We start from the raw sequence: 16,200 nt of genomic DNA, 5'->3' as shown, positions 1-16,200 counted from the left end.
ATATTCTACATAAAATGATATCATACTTGGGTAAGTCCTTTTTTTTAGCTTTATTTTTACTTTTATCTTTTTGTTTTCTCTCTCTCACTGGAAAGTGAGCTAAAGAAAGTAAGCATGTGTCAGGTTTTAAGAGAATTTTGTCTCCAAAAAAAATATATATATATATTTCTACCCCTGAAATGATGTTTCATCAATTTTTAAATACAAACCTCTCTCTTTTTCACTTGAAGAAATTGGCAAGTATGATAAAACGTAAATTTTTTTTGTTTATTTAATTTAATAGTATCCTGGTTATTAGAGTTTCTGTAAAGTCATATAATTTTTATTCTATTTAACTTTGAAGACTACTTGCATCATTAAAAAGACAGGACAAAGTAATGCCTCACTCAATGTAAGGCTATATGAATTTTTTGAGAAGGAATGACTTGCCTCTCAACTTACAGTTGCCCATATTCTGGTATTTTCTTGTGGCTGAAAGCTACTGTCTATTCTACCAAATGTTATATTTGTTCCTTGAAAAGGGGAATGATATCATCACAATCAAGGCCAGAAGACCAGCTATGGCCTTAACTTAGGGATTGGTAAATTTGATGGTCCAGTACATCACATCCAGTATTTATTGCTTCCCCAATTTGCTTAAAACAAATTATGTGTTGGAATTAATTTAAGTATCATAAAGCTGTCATTTCTGTTATAAATAATGGCTTAGGTTTAAAAAAATGTTATCCAAATAAATCTTGTAACATTAAAATTATAACTAGCGATATAATCAACTGCATACATGTGCAACTGCATTGAGTGCTTGCTATTTTTCTGCAAATATGAGGGACTACTTAATAAGATAATATTCAGGATTCGGAGTTGTCCTGGAATTCCCGATTTTTTTTTTCCATGTCTTGGAATGTTCTTGATTTCTACACAATGTCCTGGAATTCCTGAAATTTCAAGCCTACTTTTTTTTTTGTTGAAAGAATAAAATGTAAGTTTTCCTTTAAAGAAAAGCGTGGAATCGGCAAGAGTGTTAGTATTTTCTCATTGTTGCTTTGTCATTCATTTGCAATCCTGTGTTTTACCAGTTTCCTCCGATGATCACGTTGCCCATTGAAGTTCAGGACATAGATATTCAGTGTTGCGCTGTGACGGCATTCTCTCTTGTGAAATGATTTGCCTATCTCAGTGATTGGAGGGCTCAAACCAGGGGTATTTGATCCAAAATTTCCTAAAATTCTGAACTGACAACATATTCTAAAACTGAAAAATTGAAAAGAAAAACAACTTTTAAAATGTTTAAAAAAAAATTATTTCAATGATTTTTGTGCGCATATTTGAAAAGTTTTTTTTGGGGGGGGGGGGGGGCAAGATTCCTCATAGTTCCCCAAAAATTTCACACTGTGTTCAGAAAATTTAATATGAATCCACTATATTAAATACATAAAAACATAAAATATTATTAAATTGAAAGCAAACCATTTTTTTATCTAGAGCCAAGATGGAAAATAATTTTCTTTGGTTAAAAATGAAATTTTGTTTTTCTCAGTATGCCTATTATGTTTAGAAATAGTAACATGTGCTAGTATTGAGGATGTCAGCGAGATAAATCAGTTGGTTTAAATCACCTATTTTAGTCATGATTTAAATCAAATGATCAAAATAAGAAAAAATGAAAAAAACATTGATTTAAAATTTTTTTAAACTAATCTTAGAGGTTCTCTTAAATTCTAAATTTCACTATTAGCTTCTATCTTAGTTAGTGCAACCCTTCTTCTTCATATCCTTTGGGTTTAGTCTCTCTTGACCATTTGTATGAATTCAGTCTTTACTCAACCTAAAAATTCAAATTTTTAGTCAGTGGCTATTAAACACTTTTAAAAGTCAGTCACTACTTTTATATTAATAAACAGCCACTATATTCAGGACATTTTTCTTTAATGAAAACATTGTAGAAATCTTAAGGCTGTATAATAAAAAGTTGGGTGTAAAGAAAAGGCCAGGCAAAGCGAGCCTGTTGCTGCACACACAATGTGTGCATGTTTGTACAAAATGGAAAAAAGAAACTTAAAAAAAATTAAGGCACGCACAAATAAATTTAAATAGCAAAAAAAAAAAAATATCAAACACATTCAGCGTATAAAATGGTTGAATTTCATAATTTCAAAAAACTTACTGTACTTAACATATATACGTCTGAGCAGTGAGTATAAAGCTTTATTTTTACTTTACAAGTATGTAGAAAAATAAAAATTAGTTGCTGCCTGATTTTAAGATACTATTTTTGTGCATACATTGTATAAAATTTGTTTTTTAAAAGTCTGATAAATTCTCTTCAAAAAACAAATTTGATTTTTCCAGATATGGGTCCTGCATCTATGGGTGCACCATCTCCTCCATCTTCTCCTGATTCACCCAGAACTCATGTAAGTGCTCATGAATCGGCTACGGAAATGTTTCGTGAACCTAACGGGGGACCTTTAGATTTGGCCGAGGAACCATTTTTACCACCCGGGAATACTGGGGCACATACTTCTGGCTCTGGGGCTGATATATGTGAGATGCCTGGTATCCTAAATGAACTGGAACCTTCTGGGCCAGCTTCAGCTCTTCCTTTTGATCACCATAAACTGATTGCGGAGTCAGAAAGTTTCGCTCTTGGACCTTTAGATTCAATTATGGAAGGTAGGTGTAAACTGATTGAGAATTTATAATTTTTTAAAGTATTTATTTTGAAGATTTCTTGACTTAAAGAGGCTTGTAAACCTCCTCTGCCACCTTACTCCTTTCCTTTCAAAAGAGATAGTTGAAAAAATGTGTGGTGGCTACTGCCCTTTACCTGCACACGATAGAATAGTGCTTTATATAAGTATTAGGTGTGCTACTCATCATGTTTTAAAAAATAGGCCCATGTTAATTTTGTTAATAGTTACAACTTGTTTGAAACATTTTATTGCCAAAAGTTACCCCCAACTCGATATTCTGTTTGAATGTGAGAGTACAATATACCAATGTCTTCAATTAATATATATATATATATATATATATATTATAGATAGCTAATAGAATGAAAACGTCTCAGATTTTTAAGCACAAATGCTATGAAATTCTAAATGTCTCAATTAAAACTGTCACATTTAAATATACCACTTTGATTTTATTAGTTATTAATTAATTTTTCACTTATATAACATCATAAAACCTTAAAGGCAAAATTACACATACATTTTACTTAGAAATTGTTATGCTCTCATTTTAAAAATTTCTAGTAACTGGGTGTTCAACATTTTGTTATAATATGGTGATGTTAAATTGTTCTTTATCAAAAATTTCTGGCATGTACATTCCTAACCAAATAAGAAATCATTGTTTTTTTAAATATTTTTCTAACGCAAAATGTAATTCTACATTTGGATTCACAGTGTTTAATTTATTATATTAGTTGTTTCTAATTGCGTGTACAAATTACTAATAAACAGTTTACTATTAAATGAACAATTATCAATTTGAAAGTCATAATGTGCAAAAATTCCACTAAATGAGGAATACTGTCAATAGTTATGAAGGAAGATCAATTGTTGAATTTTAATTATTAATATGTAGTGTTAAAATGCTGCATTTTAAAAAGCTATTTCCTGAATGTATTAGAACCTAGACGAAATGGGATGCAAGTAAATTCATCAGTTTCACACAATATAAAAATATCTGATCCCCACAGTCAAAACATCATTACAAATATTCTTAAAAACAACAGGGAGATTCTAAAATATAAATTTTAAATTACAATTATTTAATTCATTACTTTTAAATGTGTTAATGTAAATTAAGCATTCAATGTTAGGTAATAGCTATCTAACATTTAAATAACGTAAAAGAAGAAAAGCATAAAGCCTTAAATCTAACAATTATTCGTATATTTTACTTGAAAATCTTTCCTTTTTAATTGTGGAAAAAAAAGTCTTTCAGTCTTGTCTAATTTTCTTAATAAAACATTAAACAATGATGAGGCTCTTATCAGTACTTAGCAGGGTCCAGTGGGATAAAATAGGTCAGTATTTAAAAAATAAATAAATAAATAAAATATATAAACAATATTTTCTTTCAGAGTTGCAAGTTTAATGTACTATTGACAGCTAGCTAACTTCTGCTTTAAAATTACAGATATTAGCATTTATGGTTTCTTTAATAGAAGCTTGAATGTCTTCATCATAAAAACTTAGAACTGAAAGCCTGAGAGCTTTTAATTTCTTTATTTGTTATATTTTTGTCTTCACCTTTTTGGATTATATTTTCTTTGTTGTGAACTAATATTGTTGGATATTGTTGGTCCAGCTGGATATTATTGAACTTGGAGCTGTACGAAGCTGAATATAAACAGGAGTAGGGTGCCTTGAAAAGGAGGAATCTTCTACTTCAGGGTCTGATAATGGTGCATTTTCATGCATAAACGTATTAGTAACGCTGTTCAATCTTTGTAGTTTAGCTGAGTATACAGATCAGTGCTCTTTCCATTTCTTAAAGGCAGCCCGTGTTTCTATGGTGGCATATCTTTGAATTATTTCCGCAAACTATGTTCTTTCTCTTTGTGATATTTTAACATCTCTTTTTCTTTCATCTCTTCTTCCTTTTAATGATTATTTTTCTATGTTGATATCTTAGTCGCTATGCTTTTCTCTTTTTTTTCTAATAATTCCTCTTGGGATAACCTTTTTTCAGGAGGCATCTCAAGTGCATACAATCAATCTGTAACATAATTTATGTCAAGTAAAGTAAATAATGTGAACATTTATATTTTTAAGCTCTCATGATTCTTACAGTACAAAAACTTCGAGTGAACAAATTTATGCAAATAAAACTCCTAAACAATGACCAATATATGTAATCTACAGTCCCCAGGCAGGTATAACTGTCCTCTGCCGTATCGCCAAGCAGGGGACTCTGCTTTTTTACTTAATTGTATATATTTTGAAAACAATTGGAATATAATTTGTTACAAAAGTAATAATAAATTTCGGCACATTTCGCAGAAATAATAAGTGATATGTGTAATAATTAAACATTAATTAATATTAATAAAATCACTTACCAGGAGGCTGTATGTTGCAATGACTAGGACGCATACTCTCCTCACAAATGTCGCTCAGACACTAAAAAAAATGTTGTTCCGACGCAGTTCTTGACAATTTCCATCTTCATGCTGATTATGTTTCATTTCACGGTAAACAATGACCGTGCAGCTTGTAAACATAACAGCTTTTTTCTGTTATTGCTTTGAATTTTAGGCAGAGGACTGTTTGAAAAAACTCGACAACATTTGCATGATATTAATAAATTTAAAAAATGCATAATTGGACCTTGTTCTATAAAAATATTATGATTGCATTGTTCTATTTTTAGATATCAATTGCCAAATGTATGTAGACTTAGTAGGTATTTTTAACTATTACCTTTAAGTGGGAGTTCTGGGAACGAGGCAGTCAGGGGACTGTATTTTTAGGGCTTCAAAAATTTCAAGGAAAAAAATTTAACTATTATCGTTTTAAGTACAACTGTGCACTACAAAGTTTTAGTGTTTTATTTGAATTAAGAGTGATAATTACTGTATTAAATTTTATATTTTAAAAACTTGGTTTGAACAGCCATTTACGAGTTTTCAGAGAATCACCCATCTATATGTATGTTTGGAGTAAACTCCAGAACTACTTCACCGATTTTAACCAAATTTCATAAGTAGCTGTAATTTGGTCCAATTTAAAAGATAGGATACTTTTTATTATTTGTTATTTAAAGTTAAATGTTAATTATACAATAATAGTTTGTATTGATTGCTTAGTTCTATGAGTTCCTAATAGATGGCAGTGTAAGTTAATCAATCGCTATAACTCTAACATCATTAGATATCTACACTGTCAAAAAAAAAAAACAATATGTTACCAATTATTTCCATTGAACATTTTGGGATTCAACAGATTTTTATACACTTCCTGAGAAAATCAAGTATCTTTGAATTGCTTCAAGTTGCACAAACACAGTCTTCTTGCTGTTGTGTAAAATGTTTTTCGCCACCAGAGTATAAAGAAAAATAGAACATATTTAATAAGTGTATCGATTACAGCTCGCTACTGGTTATCCCAATGACTAAGCACCCAATAGGGCCGTTTCCATGGACACTTTCGACCCCGGAAAAAACCTGCTTTTCACCGCATTCCGGTTATTTGCGGGAAAAATGGATTTTTTCTCCTCCTGCCAGCTTCTGGAGTGAAAGCGGTGTTTTTACCTAGAATGCATTATGCGAAACAAGTTCGTCTACTAGCCGCTAAGGATGCTGGGTAAAAACCGCTTTCTCTGGTACAATGGGAGAACCTCCTTTTACATGGAAACAGGGAGTTTTTCAATCTGTTTTTTGCTAGCGAAAGCGGGGATTTACCGGGTCGAAAAGTGCGTTATGAATGCGGCTAATGAGTGCGAATAAGTCTCTGGATTCTGCAGCTATGCAAGAATTGCATGCGAGGGCTGTCTCAGCTTTGGCCGTGGTTGCGTTAATGCTTTTAGAGCTTCCTTGGAAAAACAGGCAGACCCAGAGCTATTACATTAAACCTATTTAAGTTTTCTTTGGAGGTGCCAGAGTAACAAATGTCTTTAACCGGGAAAATCACTGAATTCTTCAGAAATATTCCAGGATATTTTCTGGAAGGTTACTGAATTTTAGCGGAAAACACTTCTGTTTGTTTGCAAAACATTTTTAATATCAATAATCCTTCCGATGATACGGTTGCAGCAGAAGATTGCATTGTCAGGAATTGTTAGATGGTGGGCTGACAGCACATTCAGGTTTCAAGTTGCCACTACACATTCATAACAAATCTACTGCAAGCGGAATGACTGCAGTGTTGCAAAAGAGTTCAATTTATAATTTGTGATTAGTGTGCTATGACCCTTAAGCATTCACTCCAAACACATCATAGGAGTATGCAAGATTTGAATGGCAACGATAAACTTTTCAGTGGTTCTGTCTGACTACTGTTTGGGGACTTTCAGCATTTCTCACTTTACTTTTGTAGATAAAATCAATGTATGTTTCAAACAATCATTTTTATGGCGAAGAAACGAGATACTGCAATTGCCCATGAACATGCGAGAACAAGTGCAAAATGATCCATCCTCACAAGTATTTTCTAAGCGATTCCTAGATGTTGAAAACAATAAAACTGAACAGTATCAAAGTACACAATACATCAAATTTCTATCAATTTATGCTCTGTCATTGAGTTGAAAAGGGAATTAATTGAGAATTTTTTTCCGGATATGTCAGATAATTATTTAAATAATAATTGGCTTCGTACTCGAGCTATTTTGGCAGCAAGGAACATTGATGTAGATGAAGTTAACTTTCAGATACATCAGTTATTGCCCGGTGATTTGAAGTCTTATATATCAATCAATGCAGTTGAATAAAACGAAGCTGTAAACAATCCAACTAAATTTTTAGTTATCTGGATATATCAGGAATGTCACCATACAATCTTCCAGTTGAAAATTGGTTCACCAATAATTTTTCTCCGCAATTTAACCCCTGTTAGCTTATGCAACAGTACATTCATAGTTATCAAACTAATCATCCGAAATAATCTCAAAGCAACAATTTTGATGGGAAAGTTTGAAGGAGAAATCTTCCTGTGCCCACACATTCCATTATTAGCGTCAAAATCCCCAATTTCATTTAGAAGGCTTTAATTTCCGATTTGTTTAGCTTTTGCAATAAACAAAAAAAAAGATCTCAAGTCCAAATATTGTCTTTTTGCAGTTTGAACCTGGAAACTGTGTGTTTCTATCATGGGCAACTGTATGGTAGCCTGCTTACGTAAGGGAAAACCGCCAAATCTATTCGTATTTGCAAATGATAGGTTAATCTGAACTCCTTGAAAAAGACAGTTCGACTTATCCGACATTTTGGTTGTGAGGAAGTCATAGATTTTAAACTATAGCTGAGATAAATAAAAATGTACACTTAAAGAGTGAAAATTGATTTATGCATAATTTCAACATTTCGATACTTTACATATCATTCTCAAATTGCTGTGCATGTTCGGCCGAAGTAAGTAGGGGAGGGCGGGGCTAAAAGTTCCGCTGGTAAAGAAGGGGCAAGTTGTTCCTTCTCGACATTTGGTACTATAAAATTAATTATTAAAAAAATCGTACGAAATACTACACAAAAAAATAGTTACATCATAGGGGCATATATTACTCTATTTTAATCTCAGAATAATAATTCTACAACTACATTTTCATAACAAATTTTGAGCCACTTTAAAAAACGGAACTTCTAGCCCCGCTCTCCCCTAGTAATTAAATTTACTAGGCATAAGTTTAGTAAGTAATGCTTTCACTTTCGAATAATTAGTAAGTGCTTACTAAATTTAATAAGTTTCCCCAAAGTTGCCCTTTCTTAAACCCTTATAATTTAAATCTGGCTAAACTATTTTCAGCTTTAGTTAAAATATTAAATGGATTGCCTCAAAATGATGATTAAAAAATGAATTCAATCCATTATAACTTTTGACCCACAGCAACGTGTGGCTGGGTCAGCTAGTATATTATATAGCAAATTATATTTTTTGCTTTTTAAACTACTTTTTATTTTCTTGTGTGTGTGTACTAATTTAAAATAAGCTATATATTACTTTGTTATTCTTTTTATATATAAATAAATTCCCAAACTAGCATATAGTTAAAAATCAAAAACATTTATGTGTGTAGAATTTTCGTTAAGCATGCATGTGTGGGGGGAGGGGGGGTCAAATATTTTAAATCTTGGAACACATCACCAAACTTGCACCCATGCATTGAAGTAAGTTAAACATTCTTTGTTATTAAGCAGTAACTTACCACTCTTAAGTGAAGGCTAAAGCAGAGCTACATGCAATATACTAAAAACTCGGAAATGCCACCCAGAGACTGCAGTTTTGTCCTTGTTATTGAGGCATCAGTCTGGAATAGACAATATCTGAGCTTGTGGCAGATTTTGTCTCATTAAGGCTGAGAGAGCCAACAAACTGGTAGCAAAAGTAAATTTAGCACACCAGCGTGAGTCCACAGCAAATCTGTGCTTCAACTGTCAATTGAAGGCAAAGCATACCATTGCTGCAAATTCTCACTGGGATGTCAAATTTACCTAAGCAACCAGTTTGTCGGCACTCTCTGTTTCAATGAGATGGCATCTGCCTTCAACTTGGTTATTGTCCCTGGTTATTGTTACACAAACACTTGCACTACATAGATGTTGCTTCTTCTCCCTACTGGCCCCACTGTTTTACATGTGACTTAATGGAATTTTAATTATCTTTTAGTATCTCTTCATCTTCAAGAAAACTTTTCTAATGTTGACTTGAACACTGTTGAAATCTTCTGGGCACTGTGGTTAGCTATGATCTTAAGACTCTCTCCTGATGTAGAAGAGTAGAATATGAGTAGAATATCTGCAGTTATTTGCAACTAAATAACTTAATGTGGTGCCTATGAATTGAAATTTGCGTTTTTTGCGGTTTATATGTGCTATTCAATAGTGAATTGTGGGGGGGGGGGGGGAAGCTTGGTATTCAGCTATCATGCCATACTACAAAAACAACTAAAATGCCAATCCATAAGTCTTTTTAAAAAATAAGCTCTTGCTAATAGGTGAAATAGATATTATGCGCAGTTTTCGCAAGTAATGTATCTCAGAGCTAACATGAGCCCTCGCCAGCAGTGCGAAATTTGAAGCAAAGTGCAGGGCATTAGTATGGGCATCATTATTGGCCACAAAATATTGGCTTTGTAAATGGACTTTCATCCCTTTAAAACATCACAGACGGTGAACACTCTCGCAGCATACCAATATAAACCTCGCTTTGTTAATGTGTACAGACAACTACTCTGTGTTTTCCATTCATTCTTTTTCATTCTAAATAAAATTCTGTTTAATTAAGGTATGCAAATACACTTTAATTACAAGTATATTAATTATAGCTGGTTCTGAATTAGAATGAAGTTGGTCTCTGTAAATGTACCCATTATATTCTTGTTTAATAGGTTCCGAAAGAATTGTCAAAGCCAAACGGAAAAGAAAACTCATTGTAGATGAGACAAAAAACATCAGTGGGGAAGAAATGAAGTTACAACTCAGTGATACTTCAGACATAATAATTTCTTTGGATTTGGCTCCTCCCACCAAGAGGCTCATGTATTGGAAAGAAACTGGAGGTGTGGAGAAGTTGTTCTCACTTCCTGGACATATAATACTGTCAAAAACCTTGTCAAAAGTATGTCTTAAAAATTAACTATGCATATTTATTCATTTATTTATTTTCCCAAGAATGCACACTTAAATGACTCCATACTTTTACAGGCATATCAAATGCATTTAACGACACGATCAGTTGAAAATGAAAATTTTGGCGGCCTTGATGAAGATCTTATCGACCTCGATACATGTTTAGAAGAGGCTCGGGAGAGAGATGAAACTGTGTGTGAAGGTTAGTATCTGAACTTATATTTAACTACCAGTAAACAGTATGGTTCTGTTCATGTTAAAAATTTAATCGAAATTGCTTAAAATTTCTCTCAAATAATTAAGCCAGAAAAAAAATTCAGAATCAAGTTGCCCACTAAAGATTCTGATGTCAAATGAACAACAGTGGTGTGAAATTCCTAAACTATTAAGTTCTTGCTACAATTAGCAGTAAAGTACCGGGTGATCTAAAAGTCAGGATGAACTTTTAAAATCAATAATTTAAGAACAAATAAAGATAAAAAGATGCAGTTCGCACTAAACAGATTGAAAAGAAGCCAGGTTTTGTGCGGAAATGAAACAAAAATATATGGCACAATAGTTTTTTATTTCTATGCATGGGTGCAAGACCTTCCGTCTTGGACAAAATTTCCAAGACGGAGGTCGGGACGGAAAGAAATTCGATGACTTACTTTCAGTTTTTACTTTAAAAAGAAAAATTGAGTGTTTGCAAAATATGCTTTAATTACTGCCCCCCAATGCTCGTCTAGTGGAGTAGAGAAGTGATTATTCCCCATTTTCTGACAACCAGTTTTCAAGGAGTGGTTTTCTTCTCTACCCAAGGTGTGCTCATGTCCCAGTGGAGTAGATACCTAGGAAGTGCAACCTGTTCTTCAGAGGGGAAGGGTTTTGACCAATTGTGTGATGTCATTATTTTGGGAGTGCGAAAATATCTGAGTCGTTGTTACGCGTCGCATTTTTCGTTGCATTGCAAGCATTTTAGCTAGCTTTTAGTAAAATGGCTGATCCGAAAAGAATTTCTAAAGAGCGACTGAGTGTGAGTCATTCTTGATTGGATGGAAGACAATACTAATTTATTGACCAATCAACTGAGCAATAATTTCACAAATCAAGATAACAAAAAAAAAAAAATTTGTTAACCCAGTGGTGGATTTTAGCCCCTCCCCCCATGCAGATAAATTAATTGAATTATTTCATTTACTATCTTAAATTAACATATTTTCAACATTTTTAATTTCAACATATTTTTTTTTACAGTTTTTTTACAGAACACAACACATACACACCACATTTTGAATGAAAGCATTTTTGGTTGCTAAAGAAGTAACTCTTGAATCGGACTCAGAGTTGCGAAATTCATTTAACTCACTGGTTTCAAATTCAAGGGAATGTAATATCGCGATTCGTCCATTTATTCTTCTTTGGAGGAAACATTAATTCTCAGTTTTTAAACTGCATTGACGTGCCTAAAAGAGGCATTTTGATCCAGGAACTATGTTCAAAATAATAGATTTCTTTTTCAGCTTATAAAAAATGCAAAATGAAAGAAATCACATGGTAGTTTCTTTACAAAACCATGATATTATAATGGAAACGGCATGTAGTATCAAAATGTCACCTCAACTGTTTCATAAGAACAAATCAGTAACTGCTTTGAAATTCGCGAAAGTAGTTTCTGAATTCTTCAATAAAACTTATGTGCCATCAAACTATGATTTTCTTAATTACATGCGATTTTATAGTTAAAATATAAATTAATTCATAAAAACTCAAATGAGTTAGGGTTTGCTTAATAACCTTACCCTCATGTTATAATTGTTATGACACTGTTCTAAATTAAAACCTTCAATTTTGTAGTATATCAGTGATATTATATTGGGTTTCATATTTAATTCCCTTGAAATGTTAAAAGATATTTTGTGTCCACTGTTGAATTTCCGGGTCCCCTCTAAGAGTTATTTCTTAATCTGCTCCTGCATTAACCTTCACACTAAATGCGCAAAACTTTCTAAATCATGCCAACAGTAGCTCTAAAATGCATCAAAATAAATATCTTCTGATCAAAAAAGAACGAAAAAAAAAACCCTTCTCGCATCAAGCTGTAAAAAATCTGATTACCCAAATAATCTCACACTTTGGGTTTGGAGTCGATTATGACGAAGTGTAAGTGATTACAATAATGAGCATTAAAAATAGGAGATTATGATTACAGTTCATAGCCAAAAATTCATTACAACTTGATTAGGATTGCTGAATTCCTTAAAAATTTCCTTTCTCATACATAAAAATATGTATATCAATCACTCATTGCAGCAGCGTCATTCCATGCGAAATGTACAAATCAGCTGTGGCTGACATGTCACAGATTTCAATGAAAATTTTTATTTAGGTAAACCATGCATATCTATAAGGAAATGCAAAGTATGAAAGTTTAAAAACTGTTTGTTGCTTTGTTATTGAAATTAGAAGTTTATGCTTATGCTAAGCCTAAATTTTCAGAGTTCATTGCTGCCAGTTGACTCAATAACTCCATAAGTTAAAAAACGTACACTTAAAAAATAAATATTTCCGCATTCTATAAACAAATTTCTATTGAGAAAGAGCAAAGTAAAATTTACTCGGATCTTTTTTTTGAATCTGAGATATTAACAAAGATTGAAATTTTGCCAATTTACTTCAGATTTTAAATCACTCTTCTAGCTCTTTTAATGAAAAAATAACAGTAAAAATGATTCAGATTGAAAAACTATCTATAAGTAACTATCTGCTCTAATTTAGTAACTGTTTATAAATTTCTTGATGACGAAATTGTACTTAAAAAAATCGAAAATTTCCAAAAATTTCATTTTTTCCTCTATTTTAGATGTTTTTTTTTGAAGATGAGAGAATGCTCTAAATTTACTCATTTTTTTTACATAATATATTGAAGTGTCTTTTAGATGCTAGTAAATTTTAATCATTGGTATCAGCGTATTTTTGGTACTAGAGTAACTTGAACTAAGGTAAAATTCCATTAGTTACTTCTTTTTCTTTTGTAAGTTTAGCAGAACTAACCATTTCTTTCGTGTTTCATTTTCTCAATATGAAGTACATGCTGAAATGTACATTTTTTTTAAATTGAAATAAATATCAGTTTTACTTGCTTTTGTATCATTTAGTTGTTTATCTAGTTCTTTGAATTCTCGTAATTTCACATAAGGGTCAATCCATACAGGTTCCATACAGTATAAACTACTCATTCATGTCCAAATATTTCTAAGTTATCAAATTAAAATAATTATTTTGAAAATTACAATATGTTTTTTCAGTATAATGCTCGATACTGCTGTATACAGCTCGAAAAATAATGATTTTTAATTTAATACTATGGATATGACGGCAATGATTATTTCATTTGTCCTGTAGTATAACATCTTATTATTCAAATTTAGATCAAAATCAAATTCTAATTAATTTTTTGTGATCATTAACCTTTCGTGTATAGTTTAACTTAAAGTGCATATTGCAACAGGAATTTTTGTACAAAATATTAATAATTGTTTAAGAGGAGGGGTCTTATTTACCCCATAAATTTTTGCTATAAGGGGTAAGTGAGTTCCCCCGTAATAGTGAGAATTTTTAAAACCAAAAGCAACTATGATGACTATAAATTGTGCAAAAAACGTATGGTATTTCTATCTAGTTATGTTTACTTATTAATTTTAACGTTAAAAAAATAGTGTGACTAATATTTACAGCAAAAATATGTTGTACATTTCTTTTGGTTATAATTTTTCAAATGTTCACTCTAGAGTAATTTTTTTCTTGTGTTACTTAGGAACAGTTTCTCGTAAAAGAAGACGTGATGAGGATCCAATGTTACCTCCTGAAAACCTGCCATCTCATTTAGATTCTTTGCCTCCTTATTCTGATAGTTTGACTCATCCATCTTTTGAAGTAGCCAACTTTTTGCAGTCGCATCACCAGCATATGTTCCCACCAAATGCTTCGTCGCAAATCCCTGAGCCACAGATGATGTCTAATGTCATGTCTGTGATGTCTCATCAACCTCAAGCCCATATGATTCAGCAGATGCTTCAACCAGATGTGAATCAGTTATCACACATCCCTCAAATGATGCATCCTTCAATGGTGATTATTTTTGCTCTCTTTCTTTAGATTTACTTTAATACATTATAATACACATGTTAAATGTAAGAAAGAACAAAATGAATTCTTAATAATTAACCAGTAATTATGCTGTTGTGTTTTGATCAGGGATTTAGTTTACCATGCTTAGCAGATTTTGTTACCTGGTTTAAGGAAGAAAGTATTTTTAGGCTCAAATTTAGTACTTAATCATAAATTTCCCAAACTGTACTGAGGGGTTTTCTTTAAAATTTGGCTGTCATTTTAAAAGAAGAATGATAAAACATATCTGATATATTTCTGACATAAATATTTCTGTATTACATGTAGTTACTTTTGCATGCAATAGAAAAGAGGTAGATCATTTGTAGCATCTAACTATAAACTATAGAGCAGCATAGATGCTGCTCATTAACTCAAAATGTGCAGAATTACTTTTATTTTAATAAATAAGAATTCGCAGCATTTAACGCACATGCTTAGTAAATTTAGGCTTATAAATTATTTGTTAAGCCACCTAAAACATTGGTTGGATTTCTGTCTATAGTTGAATTTCCATCTCTTTAAATGAGTTATTAGACAGAAAGCATACCATCCCCCTATCAATATCCATTTGAGCTAGAGAAGGTTAACTTCTGTCTGAGCTTGTGCTGTAGATTTATTTAAATGTTATAAATGCTTTTGCTTATGCTTCCTTTAAATCCTTGTATTAGATGGTTGCTAATTATAATAAAGTTTGGTAGTTTTTGTTTTAGAACGTAAGAACTACAGTATGCTTCCAATAATCCGTGAGGCAGATTATTCGTGGCATTTCACACTCAAAAAAAAAAGTAAATCTGCGATGATGAAGTGAAAGTAAATGAATGCACACATTTTTGCTTGATAAGAGCAAAATCTTTTAGACATTCCCAATTTTTTTCCTTATCCCTTCCAATGACATCCTACCTACAAAGTTCTAAGTCTATTGCACATACTGAAATCTACGGTACTTGCTCATGTAAACAAGTGACTGGACTAGTCTTGAAAAAATTCTCCTCCTCTCCCATGTCTTTTTGGTGTAACCAAGCTTGATATGTTGCAGTTAATCTGTTTGCACTCTTTGCTGGCGTTTGTGTGTAATCCGTTTGCAATAATGAGCAATCCTTTTTTTGTTTTACGTATTTTTTTTACATACACTGCTATTGTTTTAGCTATGGTTTAAATTGTTATTGATCTTTTAAAGCCATTCCATGCACTAGCAATGATTTTTAATTTGCAGCATAAACTTTAAGTATTACATTGTACTTATAATATTGTACTGCATTGTGCATTTTAATCAAAATGAATGGTTCCCCTAGATTTCGGTAAAATCGAGAAATTTTGCAGGCAAGAGTGGTGAACCAAAAAGTTGAATGCTTTCCACCATTTCTTAAAACCCAAATTGATAAAACTGAAACAAAAATGTTTTTAAGGGTTATGTGTGTGTATTTATCATTATTAGACTTCCAAACAATTCAGATTTCATGTTCTTGTCCAGACTGAGAAAATTCAGATTCTAATATTCTAGGAGTCAGAGCCTGGAGTTGGTCAACAAGAAGTATTTCCAATAAAATTAGTTTGAAGTGAATCAGACTTGCCAACTTTTACGGATTATCTGTAAAATTTACGGATGTTACTTAAACTTTACAGGCTTACGGATCGACTCCTGATTTTTACGGTTTTTAGCTGCGGTTCGCTTTGGAACTGTGTTTTCAATCAAATCATAACTGTTTGTTCAAAAAAATCCCCGAAAAAATTATAAAAAAAAACTCTTGATT

General features: G+C 32.1%; 1 protein-coding gene across 1 annotated transcript in view; it reads left to right on the top strand.

Annotated features, from left to right (window-relative positions):
* LOC129219162 (double-strand-break repair protein rad21 homolog) overlaps window positions 1-16,200 on the top strand; it is a 57,131-nt gene that overhangs the window by 23,176 nt on the left and 17,755 nt on the right. The window contains exons 5-8 of the mRNA XM_054853483.1: window positions 2,350-2,673; window positions 10,057-10,286; window positions 10,373-10,499; window positions 14,094-14,362. Of these exons, the coding sequence (XP_054709458.1) occupies window positions 2,350-2,673; window positions 10,057-10,286; window positions 10,373-10,499; window positions 14,094-14,362 (950 nt within the window). The remainder of the gene's footprint in view (window positions 1-2,349; window positions 2,674-10,056; window positions 10,287-10,372; window positions 10,500-14,093; window positions 14,363-16,200) is intronic.

This window comes from Uloborus diversus, chromosome 3 (genome assembly GCF_026930045.1).
Source record: "Uloborus diversus isolate 005 chromosome 3, Udiv.v.3.1, whole genome shotgun sequence".
NCBI classification, from domain to species: Eukaryota; Metazoa; Arthropoda; class Arachnida; order Araneae; family Uloboridae; genus Uloborus; species Uloborus diversus.
This window is presented reverse-complemented; position numbering and strand designations above follow the sequence as displayed.